Here is a 17,920-nt window from a genome sequence, read left to right on the forward strand (position 1 = left end):
TCATTAGCTCATATGCATCTTTCTCTCTTTGTGTGTGTGTGTGTGTGTGTGTGTGTGTGTGTGTGTGTGTGTGTGTGTGTGTGTGTGTGTGTGTGTGTGTGTGTGTGTGTGTGTGTGTGTGTGTGTGTGTGTGTGTGTGTGTGTGTGTGTGTGTGTGTGTGTGTGTGTGTGTGTGTGTGTGTGTGTGTGTGTGTGTGTGTGTGTGTGTGTGTGTGTGTGTGTGTGTGTGTGTGTGTGTGTGTGTGTGTGTGTGTGTGTGTGTGTGTGTAGATCATCGGCATTGGCCTCTGTGGGGTGTTCGAGCTGATTAAAGAGACTCGATTCTCCCACCCCTCACTGTGCCTGCGTAGCCTGCAGGCCTTGTTGGACATGCTGCAGGGACAGCAGCCGGAGGGCTTTCAGACTGAGCCACCTGACGTGCTAGGTAAGGCTAAAACAGTTCATTGGTTGCATGTGTAAAATGAATGCACTACAATATGAAAGCCCTGCAACAAAAAATCTCATTTGTGAAGCTTAAAATGTTTATTGACCCTTGCAAGTATATATCTTGTTGCAACGTAATGATCATGTTGAGGCGCTAGTTAGTTGCTGGGTTGTATTAGAATGTATTTTGTAATAGTTAATTCTGATAAATATGCAGCTCTTCTTCCATCTTCCTATTTTTCACAAACGTCTAATCTGCCCACCACTTTTGTTCTTCCTCAGAGTCTCTTTTCCATTTGCTGTTGGAGACCACGGTCCGGAGCACGGGACCAAATGACCCGACAGGACAGGCCATCACTGCCCTGTCCTGCGCCTGCCTCTTCAGTCTGGTGGTGGCCTGGGGAGACACTGGCAAAATCCTGCAGGCCGTCTCCGCCATACTCACCAACAACGGCAGCCACGCCTGTCAGACGATACAGGTAAATCACCCGGTTTAGAATAATATGAAAACACAATTATCTGTGGCTCTCCATCGTTGATATTCATTTGAAAAACACACGATGAAATAATGTGATGTGTCCGATTTGTCTTTTTGTTGGTATGTTTTCTGTATCACCTCCAGAACGTTTTGTACGTTTCTGTTTTTGGTTCAGATTAGTTAAGAATGCGGTAGACCACCGAAGTGGATTTAAGAAGGATAAAGCAAACCTCTGGCTCCTCTGTGCATTTCCGTTGAGCAGAGAGACTGAGGGCCGTGGTGTCTGGATGGCACAAATTGAGTTTTGTAGAATGTCAAGCCGCTCAGATTCTCCTGTCTGATTATGTTACTCTGCCTGCATTCTTACGCCAGTTGATCTTCAGTTTGCTTCAAGCTCCATTTTGTCTTTCCTACACTTTTTCCACCATTTCTACACATGAATAGGACTGCAGCGGGACATTTCAGCCTCACACACTGCTCCCGCCACAAGCCGTGTGTGTGTGTGTGTATTTTTTTCCGGATTGTTCATCCTTTAAGCATTGACTGGACTGTGAATCATCACAATGGCAGACAGACCGACAGGAAGTGTGTGCTTACGTTCTGTACGCGCCTGTTTGTGTTTTTGCTTGTGTGCTGAACTGTGAGATCAGCAGTGTTCCATGGAAATTATGTAAGAAATATGTGTGTAAACGTGCATTAAGTCAGAAGGAGAACAATGCAAAAAAGCTGGTAGGGTAACCACACTCGATAACTAACATGATAACTTAATTCTATAGACAACAAAGAGGCCCAATAACCAGTTCGTGCCCACCTGGTGCGACGTGTACTTCACTAAATGCACTCCATTTTTGTCACATTAGAAGTTTGCAGTCCTCCAACCTTTCAGCACCCTCTAATCTCACCAGGTGCCCACCATACTGAATGCGCTGCAGAGGAGTGTACAGGCCGTCCTGGTGGGAAAGATTCAGATCCAGGATTGGTTTGGAAATGGCATCAAACGCGCAGCCCTGATGAACAAGTGGGTCCTGAAGGAGGTGGCCATTGATGAAGACGAGCGCTGTCTTCTACAGACTGATGGTTCCTTCCTGTATTTGCTCTGCAAGGATGGACTCTACAAAGTGGGCTCTGGATACAGTGGCACCGTCAGGGTATGTAGCACTCAAAGCTGCAATAATGACATATCTCCAAATTTTTCGGATTTTTTTTTGTTAAAGGGAATTCATGTTTTTCAAAACAGACTAGGCTAAATAACAGAACCAACTCACTGTTTTAGACAATACAGCTCAACAGCACCACAAAGGACACCCTCCAAAATCATCATGCACCTCTTTAAAACCATTAATTAATATAAGGCTTTGTCTGTGTTATCTGGTTGTCTGCTAATGTGTTATCAATGTCTCACAGGGCCATGTGTACAACTCCACGTCTCGTATCAGGAATCGAAAGGAGAAGAGATCATGGCTGGGCTATGCTCAGGTAAGTAGTGGAGTTTTGATCAAGTTTATCTTAGGGGGATATTCTATACTGATTGTACATCAACTGAAGTGCGTTTATTGTGTCTACAGGGATTCTTGTTGTATCGGGACACAAGTAACCACACTATGACGGCCATCAAAATCAACCCTGAGACTCTGGAGCATGAGGCCACTGTCACCATGCCAGGTGCGCTTGTTTGAAAAGAAAAAATAATTATCACCCATGGGAGTTTAGTCTTCAATAATTCCAGCTGACAAATATTGCATATATTCACTATCACTTTGCTTCTGTATGCAGGTCAACATTCAGACGGACAGAACATCATCTTCACAGACGGAGAGTACATCAACCAGATCGCAGCCTGCAAAGATGTAAGTTTACCATTTACGCTGAAGTCCTTTTAAATTGAATTGGTGTCGGTGAGGGAAAACCTCTGTGTTTTCAGGAGTTCCCCTGAATAACATTGGTACATGTTTAATTGAACCCCCAAGAAAAAACGTCTGTACTACCCATGTCTGCTGGGAACACGGCATAGAGAGTTGACTTTGTTATGGACTTTATTGTGCTTTCATAGTCTTTAGTCCTGCAAGATTATAGTGCTGTTAAATTGCTGTTCAGTTTTTCTGCAGATTATCTGTCTTGAAAAAGTCTTGCCTTGCCTTTCACTTTGAACTACATCCCGGTGGTTAATTCATGGGCTTGTAGTCGATCTGAATGTCAAAGAGGGGCGTTTGTCCATCCATGGTCATTCTCCATTCATCACCAGTGCAACTAAAACCTTTCAAGTTCATTATCTGTCATCTTTTCTTCTTCTTTTCTTTTTACCTTGCTCAAATGACTAAGGTCTCTTCAATCTGTTTTTCTCCCTCATGGAAACCAAATCTTGTGTTCATTAAAATGAGGCTATTTCTTCCTCTTGTACTGCCCTGTGAGGCATCTGTCACTTCCCCTGCTGTGGAGGCTCCAGCCTCACTTTTGAAGGGCCCTCAGCTGAGCACCAGCTGTGCCACAGAGGGAGGTGTAGCTGCTTGTGCGCTTGTACGTGTCTGTATGTGTGTGTTGTGTTTATGTGTAGGCGTGGCAGTCAGGGCAGTGGCACCAGATGTGGGTATTCTCCCGAGAGCGTAATCTCTCAAGCCTGTTATCTGCATACACACTCTGTAATGCTGGTGGGGGGAGGGGAAGATGTGAAATCCATATATCTGCCGTTGCAGCTAGCCTTCCTCCCGGATAGCAGTTTCTAATCAAGGGTGTGGGGTACTGTGTGTGTGTGTGTGTGTGTGTGTGTGTGTGTGTGTGAGTGTGTATGAGGGGGAGGAAAGGGGAAGTCTTTAGAAACTGCATGCATTTTTAGTGAGCAGCCAGCAAATGCAGCCACAGCAGCACAGGCCACTTATTTCAATGAGGGGGTTTGAGATGCTGGGAAGAAGAGGGAGAGAATGGTGTGGGTAAACTATAGAAGGTCGAGGGGACAGGAGGAGGAAGAAGGTAACATGAAGGGAGGAAAAGAGGTGGGGTGGGGGTGGTACTACTGGCCAGAGGATTGAGGTGCTTTTCTAATGGTTTAAGTGGCTCATGTGCTCTGCAGGAATCAAAGCACAATAGATGAGTGTGTCATCATTACGACACACTGAAAACCAGACCATCCCCATGGTACCCTTCATCCTTTTTTGTGTATCCCTGTGCTCTCCTAATTACTTCCCTGTTGTGTTCCTTTCTTTTCTCGGTTCCTTTCCAGTAAATTGCCCCATTCAGCTACATCCCCTGCAGTCCCACTAACCCACATCTCTGGCAGTTTTATCATTCGTACATTTTTCTGCATTAAAGAAACTGTCTACTGTCTACTGTCTGTTAGTTTTGGATTGACCAAAGCATGCTTCCGCTACAGTTGATAGACTTATCTATGACACCGATAAGGTTATAAACCATGTTTTAATACAAAATGCATCCAGCACCTTAGTTGTGAGTGAGTTGTGTGTACATGTGTGTGTGGAGTATGTAAGCCCCATTTCTAATTACTTACCCCTTTCCCCAGTGTACCAAGACACACACACACACACACACACACACACACACACACACACACACACACACACACACACACACACACACACACACACACACACACACACACACACACACACACACACACACACACACACACACACACACACACACACACACACACACACACACAAGCACTGGCAGCCACTCGCGCATGCACAGTCAAATGTTTTAATTTACAAAGTACCATGTCCAACATATTGTTGCTTCAAGAATTACATTTTTGGAAATTTGTATATTTGCTTACTTGGTGCCTCTCGTGTTGGCCCTCTAAATATTCATATTTATCAATATCTCAGTGTGTATATACAGCTTTTACATTTTAAAGTGTGCCCACATGTAAGTTATTTTAATTTTCTTTTCTTACTCTTTGCAAAAATTAAAATTAGCGTATTTTCTCAAAACTTGTAACTTTTTTTTTAAGACCGTGATTATTTTGATTGTCACACTCATTTTTTTGTTGGTGGTGATGTTATGTATAATGCTAGGAAGGATTAAGCAATTGTTATTTAAAAGAGCAAGAAATATACACAAATGCATATAGGTTTATCTTAAAGGCAGAATTATAGATTCTTACAAAAAAAAAATCCTTCTCAATGATCACTTCTGCCCCACTAGAATATGTGGTGGTCTGTTTGTCTGAACAGTCTTCCTCTCTCTGGCTGTATTTTACATAGTTGAATTTGTCACAGTGCAGAAGCCTCTCCACTTCCTTGACTTGGATTAGCTTTGGTTAGCTCACTGGCTAACAAACTGATATGTACTGTATGTCAAATTAGAAAGTGGTGTCCTCTCTCCCTCCACCGAACGTCGGTGCATGCTCGCACGGCTCCTTCGCTCTTTCATAGTAAAACATTTATTTTTATTTTTTTTATATCGGAGCTCTCAGTCCGATATCCGATACGCAGATTTCGGCCATGTCGAACCCGATACCGATACTGGATCGGATCGGCCCAATCCCTAATTAAACCTGCTTCTTGTCCTAACATTGTTATATTGACTCTAAATAATATACTTTAGCAATGTTGAGTTGTGACACTAAACATCATTTCCTCATGTTGTCCCTGAATCCAGCAGGACGGTTTCGTGGTGCGGATCTACACTATGAGCTCAGACCCGGCCCTGCAGCAGGAACTGCAGCTCAAGCTGGCAAGGAAATGTCTGCACGCTTGCGGCATCTCTCTCTTTGACCTCGAGAAGGATCTTCACATCATTAGTAAGTGATACAAAATTAAGTTACATCTCTATGATTTTTTCTTATGCATACATACACCTGCTTCGTTCATTTTATAATGTACTGTGTGTGTGTCCACAAAGTTAAATTTTTTGTCTGAAAAGCATGCCTTCCAACCTTGTCTCTCTGGGTGTTTGGCTCTAAATAGTACTTTGTTCTCTCAGGCACAGGCTTTGATGAAGAGGCAGCATTGCTTGGAGCAGGCAGGGAGTTTGCTCTGATGAAAACTGCCTCGGGAAAGGTAAGAGTGAAAGTATTCTTCTCTGGTGGTGGGATGGCATGGCATGCCTAAAAATGTTGAAAGAGAATTCAACCGCTGAGCCATAACAACTTTTGTCTTGCTAACGACAGACCAGACACTTCAGAGGGGGGAAAAAAAGCTCTCAATTACTAGTGTTCATGCATGCTTTTTCTTTCTTCTGTGTCACACTGGCCTCATGAGGCCCATTGTACAAAATTAACATTCCCTTAGTTCATAACATCTGTATGTAGTTAGCCATAGTCAGACTTTCCTAGGATCAGGCTGTACTAAACCATAACAATAGGACATGTCGTCTTGTTTGGAAATATTTGGTTGTTTTCATTATTGTCTTAAAATAATACAGGAGGAGGAAGTTGTATTTTGTTTAATGTCTTATGGGCTTTGTGTTGTTTAAGACCATATTCTTGTTAGTGGTTATATGCACACTGAGCGTATAAAATGAAGTACAATGCTTAACAAATCTGACTTGATTAGAGTATTTCACCCAGCTTAGCAGTGGCTCTCTGAAGATGGAGCAGCAAACATATTAAGTTTGTGTGTTTGTTCTGAGGCTGTTGAAGGATTTGACTCGGTGTATTGTTTGGTTCCCAAGTTAGGCTTCAGGATCTTTGTAATCAATCAAAGGAGGCACCCGCCACTGTAAGGAAGCAGTGCTTGGTTGCATACTGTACTGCGTGTATTCATAAAAGGGGAATGCTAACTATGTAGTTTGTAGGGGTGTGTGGCGGGTGTGGTCGTGCCTGTCTGAACTTTAGGTGTGGTGCAGTGTGCTTCTTTAGTAGATAGCAGTGCAGGGCAGTTGTGTCAGCGTAGAGGCCTAATCTCACAGCACACTTTATCAGCAGATTACCCTAACCCAGAAGGACCGGATGGGTAAAAATAGGAGCAGCTAACCTGTGTGTTGGCACAAAGTTCCTTTATCACTTGGGCAGGACATTATGCCAGACATGTGATATTTGGAAACGGCTGTCTGTTTGTGGTTAACAAGCTACTGTTCTCTCGGCGGGCTACCTTGTTTGGATTGCGTAATAATATGCAAAGTGACTGTCAGATGATTTGAGTTATAAAGATGATGTCACCTCCAGCAGCACACATTGTATCATCACGAGTTGTCACCCCTGCTGTTTGAATTATTAAAATACTAAACACACAGCCTTGGACCGTGTTCAGATGGAAAATAACACTGTGTTGTTGCAGCGGGGGTTGGATGCCACACTTTATTAACCCTCGCTAAACAGCATAGTGAAACAAAATGCATGTTCTATAGATCCTCTGTCTCTTAATACTGATCAGTTTTCTCTTTTTCGCAATGTTTCTCAACCCCGAACAGATTTACTACACAGGAAAGTACCAGAGCCTGGGTATAAAGCAAGGTGGCCCGTCAGCGGGAAAATGGGTGGAACTGCCTGTTACAAAGTCTCCCAAGATCACTCAGTTCTCAGTCGGCCACGATGGATCTCATGCGCTGCTAGTAGCCGAAGATGGAAGTGTGTTCTTTACAGGCTCTGCCAGCAAAGGAGAGGATGGGGAGTCCAGTAAGATGATTTCAAACTATCTGCAATCATTCAATAAATCATTATTTTCAACTTTTCTTTAACACACAACCAAAGCCATCTTAGTTGAGGTTCTGAAAGTGATGTCTGTTATTTTCCTTTGCAGCAAAAAGTCGCAGACAGCCCAAGCCGTACAAGCCTAAGAAGATGATCAAATTAGAGACCAAGACAGCGTTGTACACTGCGTGTAACAATGGTAGCAGCAGCATTGTCACCAAGGATGGAGAGCTCTACATGTTTGGCAAAGATGCTATTTATAGTGACAGCACCTGTGAGTTGACTGGGATGGGGCTATTTTTAATATTTTAACTTCAGGGAATTTCTCCAAGATATGTCAGCATTTTCATATCATTGTCTACACCATTTTGAAAATAATTTATTAAAGACCTTTTAAAAATAAACATTATTTTGTCTATAAATAATTCTCTGTTTGAAGCCATGTTTTTAACCTTCATCATTACCACCACTTTCTTCTCCACAGGCCAGGTGACAGACCTGAAAGGTAACTTTGTAACTCAGGTTGCCATGGGTAAGGCCCATACGTGTGTTCTGACCAAGAGTGGGGAAGTGTGGACATTTGGGGTGAATAACAAGGGCCAGTGTGGCAGAGACACTGGAGCCATGAGCCAGGCAGGGAAAGGTGGGCACATTGATAAACACAGACAAACAAATACACAACACAACCTACTATATATTGTTTCTGACATATGCGTTTATTTTCTTTGTACAACGCTCAATCTGATGGCTTCCCTGTCTGTGTCTGTGTGTGTGTAGCGTTTGGTGTAGAGAGCATGGCCACAGCCATGGATGAGGACCTGGAGGACGAGATAGAAGAGAAAGAAGAGAAGAGCATGATGTGTCAGCCAGGCATGCACAAGTGGAAGCTGGACCAGTGCATGGTCTGCACTGTGTGTGGAGACTGCACTGGCTATGGGGCCAGCTGTGTCAGCAGTGGACGGCCAGACAGAGTACCAGGAGGGTAAGAAGAAGTGTTATCATTTGTTAATTGTTTTGTATTTGAATGAATGTGTGCAAATCAATAAAATATTTGACTGAGGGGAGGATATTTTTAACCAGAATTCTGGCTTCTGATATTCTGATAAAATAACTTCTTTATCATAATGTAAAGAGTTTTGTATCTTTTTTTTTTCTTTTTGCCAACCAGTATCTGTGGCTGTGGGTCGGGAGAGTCCGGCTGTTCAGCGTGCGGCTGTTGCAAGGCCTGTGCCAGGGAGCTGGATGGTCAAGAGGCCAGACAGAGAGGCATCTTTGATGCTGTGAAAGAAATGATCCCACTGGACCTGCTGCTAGGTATGCCACCTGATATCTTGGATGACTTCATATCCCCCCACGCCCCCCCTGTTTTGCTTTTGTCATTCACACCATATTTACGTCTCACCTGTATCACGACTCACAGTGTTTACATTTGTCCAAAACAACACAGTATGATAATAAATATGCATGTTAAAATCTCAAGCACCTATGCAGTATATGTGATTTATATACTGATATTCCAGTTTTCAGTAGAAGACCTATGTTGAATCCTCCATGATTTATCAAAATAAATGACTGTCTGTCTTGAGCGGGGGCTATGTGCAAGCTACTGCCAGTGCACTGCTTATGGCCACGTATATCACCCTGTCTGTTGCATTTGCTTGGACGCAGTATTTCGCGCGCTTGTCGTCATTCATCCTTTGTTTTATTCCTGTGTCGTGCGGACTCATTGCTTCTCCATCACGTCGTCTCTCCATCATTCATTGATGTGTGTCTTGTTTTGTTCTGCTCTGCTCCTCCTCCTCCTTCTCCTGCACCCTGCCTTGGCTGCCTGTACCTGGGGCCTTTTTTTATGTTTTCAGCTGTGCCTGTCCCTCCCCCTTCAGGCGTGAACATCGAGGAACACATTCAGATCCGCCAGGAGGAGAAACGACAGCGAATCAACCGACGGCACAGGCTGGACCAGGAAGGCAGAGGTATGGGTCAGGGCCAAACAGAATGGGGACAACGTTTAGAGGAGGTATTTGTGTGTTTTTGGCTTTAAAAAGTTAAAGCTGTAATACGTAACTTTATAAAAGGAATTTGTTGTCTCTTTATTGACTACCCTGCCATGTCTAAATAATTAGCTGAATAGTTATACATAGCATGTGTTTAGTTTTTATTTATATAACTCGAGTCGTAATATATTTCCGATTTCATGTCACTTACTGAGTGCCTGCGTGATTCTTGCGCGAAATGTAGGGGGCAGACAGAAGAGACTTAAAGATAGTATTTAGAGAGAAGTCTAGTCTAGACAGTCACATTTAAGTGGAATGGTTATTGTGGACAAAATGCCAGTTAAAGATAATATAAAAAAAAAAAACTTTTTTTAAATTGAAAATCTTACATAGTACAGCTTTAAGATTTCTATGATAGAGAATCACACATGGAGAGTGAGAAATTGGGAGTTGAGGTTAATGAATTGGGTAAAGTTACAAACAGTGTGTCCATCCCTATTTTTAGTTTTGAATTACTCTCAGGTGCTGTGTGAGCTTGGTTGTTGTGCCTTGGTGACTTCCCCCTTGCTTGTGTCTTATTATAATTTTCTTCAGTGTGAGTGTGTTGTTGTGGTGTGTAGTATTTTATCATGTGTTCTTTCCCATTTGTGAGCATTGTGCGTGCATGTGAAAGTTTCTTTCTCCCCCAGGCCCCCTTGTTTTTCCCGGCCCCATTTTTATGAACCAGCGTGAGCAGGCCCTAGCCAGAATAAGACCCCTTCAGGCACTAAGGCATAAACGGGACAAGCACAAAGGTACTACGGTCTTCACTAACTTGAACGGGTGCAGAGACACCCCTTTTGACTCATCTCCCAATCTGGCTGTCCCGTCCACCTCCTCTCTCACTCTCTGATGGCAGGACTAGTCTTATGTCCTCACCAGGTTCCCATGGTAACAAACAATGTAGCCTGGCAAGAAAGACCCACTGTTACTCACAGGGGAGATATGACTGAAGCTTTTCGACTGGGTTAAAAAGACAATTCTCAAGGCCGGTTCCCTTTTCTTAAATGGATCAATTTTATTTCGCAGTAATTATGTTAATAGGAAAGGACTAAGGTAGAGTAAAGATTTGTTTTGCAGATTTATTTTCTGGTTTAACAATTCTAAGACTCTGTGGAAAATGCCTGCTATGCCCGCCACTGTTATTTAGACCTAAATCAATCGTCCTTGTCTAACTGGATTTACGATCACTCCCGTAGTCACTTTGCGGGTAAAACTGCAGTATTACAGGCCGACGAGACAGCGGGCAATGGTGAGGGCAAGCTCAGATGAATCACAACCTTTCAAATATGACAAAGGAAGGAATAAAGCCAGATTGAATTATTTTGTTATTCATTTATAAAAGTGATTTCTAAGCCATTTCCACAAGATACTTCACATCTAAAGCGCCTATAAACTTAACATAACATCAGGCTTTTAAGGCACTTGACCATCAGATACAAGTTAGTGTACGTGTTCATTGTCTGGAGTTTTCAGGAGCTAACTATTCAACCAATGAACAACTCGAATTAATGCTTCAGCAGCAACAAATCAAAGTTATCCTATATTTTTAGTGTTGTTTTGTGATGACACCCAATGACACTAATCGCCTTCTGAACATAGTCTGTTCTATTTACACTATTCAGAACAGAAAATACTTTTTTGGAAGAATTTTTTTTAATATTAAATACATAGTTGTTATAAATATGAAGAAATGATTAATTGCCTGCTCTAATATATAGAAAAAGAACTGGATTTTCTGTAGATTGTTTACATCTGCAATCTAAATCTTCATGTTTAGGCTGCTGCTGCTATTGCTTTTCTTGCAGATAGATTTGCATAGGTTGGAGCAGAGAATAGCAGGCCTGAAAGTGCTGTTGTATTATGTTGGTGTTAAGCATCTATTTATCATGGACAAATTTAATCGCTTCCCAGTAAAATCTCATTTTAGGGAACAAATATATTGTTTTATGTGGAAACAATGATGCCTCACAGTGTTTCAGAGCAGCAGTGGTTTCTTTCTTAATGTCAGATAAGATATTGAGGCTGTACTTTGCTGAATAGCTCTCCTTTTGTCGAACTATGCATCGTGTTTATTGCAGTTGATTTTCTTTTCTTTTTGAGGTACCACATCCTCCTTCATGCTTTCCACTCATGAAGAGGAATGGGTGCTCCCAATACACTATAAGTGCTTAAGTGTGCTTTAGATATCATTTACAGCACTTGATGACACAGTCGTGTCCATTAACTGTACTTCCAACTCTGCCTTTCGAATGTTTGTGCCATGAGTCAGTCAATGTATTTTTTTACATTTACTGTGGGGTTCAAGTATTGAACTCTAAAGCTCTTACCACAATGAGCTGGTTCCTGGTCCAAAAAAGGTTTTGACAGTCATTATGTTATAATGTAATGCATGGGTCTCTATCCAACCTTTTTCACCCTCACACCACAACTGAGGCCTCTTACACAGGGCTCAGGGTGAACCAGATTTCCTAACTGAACACGAACAAGGTGTAAAAAAAACAAAAAAAAACAAAAAGAACATGGAACTGGTTGCCAAAAGCCTTTTTGTTACAGAGGTTTTACCCCCCTCTCCCCCCCATCGCTTTTTCAGCATGATGCTTTCCTTTTCTCCTCGTTTTCTTTTGAATCCTCTTTTCCCTGCAGCTCCGTTTTCCAGGACTGTGCAGAGACGTCCACCTCTGCGGTCTGAGGTTGCCTCTAAACCTCACTCCTTCCCCTTCTTTTACCTAAATGTGCTGACTTGAGTGTTTGCCTTGCAGACGGTAGCAGCGAGCGCGGAGAGAAGGATGCCAGCAAAATCACCACCTACCCCCCGGGGGCAGTGAGATTTGACTGCGAGCTGCGAGCTGTGCAGGTCAGCTGCGGCTTTCATCACTCAGGTAGGTTCATTTCCCCCATTGCTTGCTTCTGGTTTAGGCGCCAATGTATATTTTGTCTGTCTATTATTTTAGGATTTATATTTAAAAAATCTTTAACAAGAGCGGTTGACCTTGAAGTAAAGAAAGTGGGGAAAATAACAGTGATCATTATGTTGTTTTACAGTGGTTTTGATGGAGAATGGAGATGTCTACACATTTGGTTACGGCCAACATGGGCAGCTCGGACATGGAGATGTCAACTCCAGGTACAACTGTTGGCTGATTTGAATTTATTTTGATGCATTTTCAAGTGAAAAGGAATTATTCGTGAAACCTATTTTATTTGATTTTATTGTAATTTACGCATAGTAATGGTAACTGAAAAGGACAGATAAGATAAGTCGAAAAGCTAGCTGTGAAAGACTACATGAAACTACATCACCCATAATTCTACAGATGAGGAAGGTTTGACACAAATGTTGTTGTTATGATATCTTTAGAAAAGGTAACTTGTTGTGGGATTGAAAGTCATGCTTTTTTCAGCTCAATCGTTCTGATTTAGAATTTAAAATGCATCTCAAACACTTCTATACTTTATGTTTCTATCTACCAGGGGTTCTCCAACTTTAGTGCAGGCCCTTCCTGGTCCCAGTGTACAGGTGACAGCAGGCAGTAACCACACAGCTGTTCTCCTAATGGATGGGCAGGTCTTTACCTTCGGCAGCTTCTCGGTAAGAAAGAAATTGTCTCTGATTAAATATGTAATCAATTGCGTTTATAGAGGGTCTAAAAGTCCTCTTAAAAATCTTAAGCTTGTTTTTTTTTGTAAACGTACAGTAATGATGGCAGTACTTAAAGTGTCCCTTCCTTTACTCCTGTTTATTTTATTTTTTATAGCTGACCATAAACTGTTCTAGAGAGTAAATATTTATCTCTTTTGTTTCTCAGAAAGGGCAGCTGGGCAGGCCCATCCTCGACATGCCCTACTGGAATGCCAAGCCGTCTCCCATGCCCAACATCGGTGCCAAATATGGGAGAAAGGCCACCTGGATCGGTGCCAGTGGAGACCAGACGTTCCTGCGGATCGATGAGGCTCTTATCAACTCCCATGTCTTAGCTACGTCAGAGATCTTTGCCAGCAAACACATCATTGGCTTGGTTCCCTCCTCTGTGTCCGAGCCGCCTCCATTTAAATGCTTGCTTATCAACAAACTGGACGGAAGCTGCAGGACCTTCAATGACTCTGAGCAAGAGGACTTGCAGGGATTTGGGCTATGTCTGGACCCTGTGTATGATGTCATATGGAGGTCAGTCCTAGGATCAAATCAGAGCAATAAAATGCAAATAACCTATATTATGCACCATATTATGTACTATTACCAATTGTATCTAGCACTACAGATGGGATTCCATTGTCATTGTTACAATATGATTTTTAACCCCTTTCATGTGCTTTCCCTCTGTGTGCTTCCAGATTCCTACCAGCCTCAAGAGAGATGTTGTGCTACAATGCAGTTATCGCTGATGCCAGGATGCCCTCTGTAACAGACCTACAGGCTCGCTGCAGCATCCTTAGTCCAGAGCTTGCGTTGCCCTCTGGATCACACGCCACCACCACTCGCTCTCACGGAGCCCTACATATCCTCGGTAACCTCTATGTGTCAGCAGTCAAGTGAATCTTTTATGAACGACTTAGGGTCTTATGAATATGTACAATCTATGCTAAAACACTTACTATGATGGACAATGAGGACATCTGTGTTTCTTCACAGCAGATGTTACCCCTGCCTGAACCCCTCTCCTCTAATTGCTATAGTGTGAATTTATGAAACACCCATATTCTTACGTAATGGGCCTTTCATTAAATTTACAGTAGCTCATTATTTTGAGCTTTGTTTGGATAGTTTTCCTCTGGTATATTATTTTGCAATGAGTGTGTCTTTGTTAAATTGCCTTATTTATACATTTCATTTGAAAAGGGGGATTTAAACCTTCAACTTAAACAGCAATACATTTATTTATTTTTTGCTGTCATGTCTTTGATGTATTTTTATAATTACAATCATTCATATATTCTTTCTATGGAACGACAAATGAAGGGCTGTGATTCCCATTCTCCCATCATGTCTCTTTCAGTTTTTGGGGACAATTAATTCGAGAGGCAGATCGTAGATCTTAGATCATAAATACATGACTAAGTGTTTGCTGGAAAGCTTAGATTATGAATTTATGTCAAGCATCATTCAGTACTAAGTGGATGCATGCTGTGTTGTCCACTTAGGTTGCCTGGATACGCTGGCAGCCATGCAAGAGCTGAAGATGGGCATAGCCAGCGCAGAGGAAGAAACCCAGGCAGTGATGAAGGTTTACTCCAAGGAGGACTACAGTGTGGTGAACCGCTTTGAGAGTAAGTGGGTTCTTTGTACAGGATGCATGGTCAATTATGTATTATGCAAAACACTGGGAGATACATTTGGCTTTTTAGGAATTGGTTTGATGCTTACTTTTTATGTCAGAGTTGTTGAATATCTGAAAACCTATTCCATTCAGATCCTTTCATCACCCTCTATACTGAAAGACCATATTGCTGTAATGTGCTGTGTACCTTGCAAAGCCTTATTGATATAATGTGTGATGTTTTAGGTCACGGCGGTGGTTGGGGCTACTCAGCTCACTCTGTGGAGGCCATCCGCTTCTGTGCTGATGCAGACATCCTGCTGGGTGGGCTGGGCCTGTTCGGAGGACGAGGGGAGTACACCGCCAAGATCAAGGTGAGCTGGAGACGCTTGACTGAGACATTTTTCATTATTTATTTATTTTTTTCCAGCTGTTGTCATTTCAGGCATTTATTTGTTGAGGCTATGCCTGTAGTTTTAGAATTCACTTGCTCTGCGCCAGGACTGACAAATAATCCATATCGTGTTCTGCTGCAAATTGTCTAGACACTTGCGGTTAAGGATAATGGACTTGATGAAGTAAATGGAATCCTCACCTCAAGTCACTGATTTTTATGATCTGTTAATCCATGTTTTGTTGTTATTGTGCAGCTTTTTGAGCTGGGACCCGACGGGGGTGATCATGAGACCGACGGGGATTTGCTTGCTGAGACTGATGTGCTGGCCTATGACTGTGCTGCCAGGTAAACTTAAGGGATTGCTTCAGTTTACCTTTGGTTCTTATTAGTTAAATCAAAACTCCATATTTGATAGCTTTTGATGTTGATATGTCTCCTTTTCTTTTCTTAGGGAGAAATATGCCATGATGTTCGATGAGCCAGTGCTGCTGCAGCTTGGCTGGTGGTATGTGGCGTGGGCCCGAGTGTCTGGTCCCAGCAGTGACTGTGGCTCTCATGGACAGGCTACCATTACTACTGATGATGGGTAAAGTTAAAATCATAACACAGATCAGACATCTTCATTTATAGATGTATAAATCAAACAAGTTCTCCATTTGTATATACTTGGTCACATTTCATCTTCAATTATGATTAACCTGTCTTTTTTTTTTCTTTTTTTCTCTTTAGTGTGGTCTTTCAGTTCAAAAGCTCTAAGAAGTCAAACAACGGTACAGATGTTAATGCAGGTCAAATACCTCAGCTACTTTACAGGTAAGTCCAATTCTGCAAACGGTGGCCCAAGCCTATTTTATTTATAAGCCTATGAGTAAAATTATCTTGATTGTTTGTTTCTTTTTTAATATTAGGCTCCCTTCAAATGATGGCAATGCGTCTAAAGGAAAACAGCAGACCAGTGAACCAGTCCATATACTAAAACGCTCATTCGCTCGTACAGTCTCGGTGGTGAGGACTGTCTCTTGAGTTTTGAATAGTGTTTCTCCTCGAGGTTAAGTGTCATGACAGTTTTTATTTTTACAGCACAGTGAATGATTGTGATTCTCTGTCTGTCTGTAGGAGTGTTTTGAGTCTCTGCTCAGTGTTCTTCACTGGAGCTGGACCACATTGGTTTTGGGTGTTGAGGAGCTGCGAGGGCTGAAAGGCTTCCAGTACACAGCCACCCTGCTGGACCTGGAGAGGCTGCGCTTTGTTGGCACCTGCTGCCTCCGCCTTCTCAGGGTCTACATCTGTGAGATCTTCCCCATTTCCGGTAGGAGCACGAAGGACTTTGCAGTACTGTGTCCTTCACAATGTAATTGCTCATTCCGTGCGTTCCAACAATACAAGTTTATTGTATGACTTGATTTGATTTAAGAATAAGCAGTAACCATGCTTTCCCTGACTGAAAAACAATTGCAATATCCATCCTTACTTTATTTTAGAATGTCATTTAATATGTCATAGGCCTAGAAAACATTGAAAATCTTTGCAGACTTTGTGTTATTATTTCAAAGATATATAACAGTAAACCTCAGGAAGTTTTAACATTTTAAATGCTACATTCTAATGGAATTATTTGAGAGTTTGTAGCTTTCGATAAGATCTTACGTTGTTTTCATTTTTTGATCTGTTGTTTGATTTTCCAGCCAGCACCAAAGCTGTGGTGGAGGAGTCGAGCAAGCTGGCAGAGTGCGTGGGAAAGACGCGCAGTCTGCTAAAGAAGATCCTATCAGAAGGCATGGACAACTGCCTGACCAAGCTGGACAACGACCCCCAGGGCTACTTGTCCCAGCCGTTAACCCTGCTAGAGGCTGTGCTGCAGGAGTGCCACAACACCTTCACTGCCTGCTTCCATTCCTTCTACCCAACCCCAGCTCTGCAGTGGGCCTGCCTCTGTGATCTGCTCAACTGCCTGGACCAGGTCAATGACGGCACACTTTTTCCATTGTTCTACAGAAAGAGTTGTAAATAGGGCTGAAACTAGCCACAGTATTGTTCTGATTAGAAATGAATCTTATTTTTGAGGCTATACTTGCCCAATAAACAGTCTTTGACCCAAATATATTCAATTTCCAGTAATTGATAACAAAGAAAAGAAGTACATTTGAGAACATGGGACTAGCAAATGTTCATAGTTTTACATGATTATCGAATTGAGCGATGATTTAAGTAGCTGAATAATTTTCTGTCAGTCAACTATTGAAGCTATAAAGACGGTCAGTGTTGTTTCAGCAGGCCTGCTTGACATCCAGTAAAACATTTATATTTCAGAACCACTCACCAAAGTTTCAAAACCATAGATTCCTAGCAATGTTGTCTCAGATCGTGAAATTAACTTAGATTTTTTTTTTTTTAAAGACTGTTTTCAAAAAGAAAATCAGAGATTCATTCTTATGCTCCCTGATTTTTTTAGGACATTGCTGAGGCCAATTTCCGCACATCCAGCAGCCGCCTGCTTGCGGCCGTCATGTCAGCTCTGTGCAACACCTCAGTCAAGTTGACGTCCATCCTGCCCATCGCCTATGACGGGGAAGTGCTTCTGCGTTCACTGGTGAAACAAGTCAGCACAGAGAATGACTCTGCCCTCGCTCACCGCTTCCCCCTGCTGGTGGCCCATATGGAGAAACTAAGCCATGTGAGTTCTTCTGCACATCACATTATGTATATCAGGTGTCCTCACTTAGAAATGGTTCAACATGGGTGCCC

The 17,920-nt window shown here is 42.4% G+C and overlaps 1 protein-coding gene across 17 annotated transcripts in view; it reads left to right on the forward strand.

Annotated features, from left to right (window-relative positions):
• The window catches only part of mycbp2 (MYC binding protein 2), a 60,061-nt gene that overhangs the window by 10,471 nt on the left and 31,670 nt on the right, over positions 1-17,920 (forward strand). For 10 of the 17 annotated variants that reach the window (XM_080037698.1, XM_080037707.1, XM_080037712.1 and 7 more), the window contains exons 4-31: positions 271-424; positions 706-902; positions 1,807-2,049; positions 2,306-2,377; positions 2,467-2,563; positions 2,675-2,748; positions 5,516-5,657; positions 5,840-5,916; positions 7,268-7,472; positions 7,597-7,761; positions 7,972-8,130; positions 8,265-8,469; positions 8,656-8,801; positions 9,347-9,460; positions 12,283-12,402; positions 12,566-12,647; positions 12,995-13,112; positions 13,330-13,688; positions 13,856-14,028; positions 14,663-14,788; positions 15,025-15,152; positions 15,429-15,520; positions 15,627-15,761; positions 15,905-15,988; positions 16,084-16,180; positions 16,292-16,526; positions 16,861-17,135; positions 17,628-17,849. In XM_080037698.1, coding sequence (XP_079893824.1) covers positions 271-424; positions 706-902; positions 1,807-2,049; positions 2,306-2,377; positions 2,467-2,563; positions 2,675-2,748; positions 5,516-5,657; positions 5,840-5,916; positions 7,268-7,472; positions 7,597-7,761; positions 7,972-8,130; positions 8,265-8,469; positions 8,656-8,801; positions 9,347-9,460; positions 12,283-12,402; positions 12,566-12,647; positions 12,995-13,112; positions 13,330-13,688; positions 13,856-14,028; positions 14,663-14,788; positions 15,025-15,152; positions 15,429-15,520; positions 15,627-15,761; positions 15,905-15,988; positions 16,084-16,180; positions 16,292-16,526; positions 16,861-17,135; positions 17,628-17,849 — 4,296 coding nt within the window. The remainder of the gene's footprint in view (positions 1-270; positions 425-705; positions 903-1,806; positions 2,050-2,305; positions 2,378-2,466; positions 2,564-2,674; positions 2,749-5,515; positions 5,658-5,839; positions 5,917-7,267; positions 7,473-7,596; positions 7,762-7,971; positions 8,131-8,264; positions 8,470-8,655; positions 8,802-9,346; positions 9,461-12,282; positions 12,403-12,565; positions 12,648-12,994; positions 13,113-13,329; positions 13,689-13,855; positions 14,029-14,662; positions 14,789-15,024; positions 15,153-15,428; positions 15,521-15,626; positions 15,762-15,904; positions 15,989-16,083; positions 16,181-16,291; positions 16,527-16,860; positions 17,136-17,627; positions 17,850-17,920) is intronic. The other 7 variants (XM_080037709.1, XM_080037703.1, XM_080037699.1 and 4 more) reach the window with 3 other exon arrangements.

The sequence above is a fragment of the Ammodytes marinus genome, assembly GCF_949987685.1.
Source record: "Ammodytes marinus genome assembly, chromosome: 12".
Lineage (NCBI taxonomy): Eukaryota > Metazoa > Chordata > Actinopteri > Uranoscopiformes > Ammodytidae > Ammodytes > Ammodytes marinus.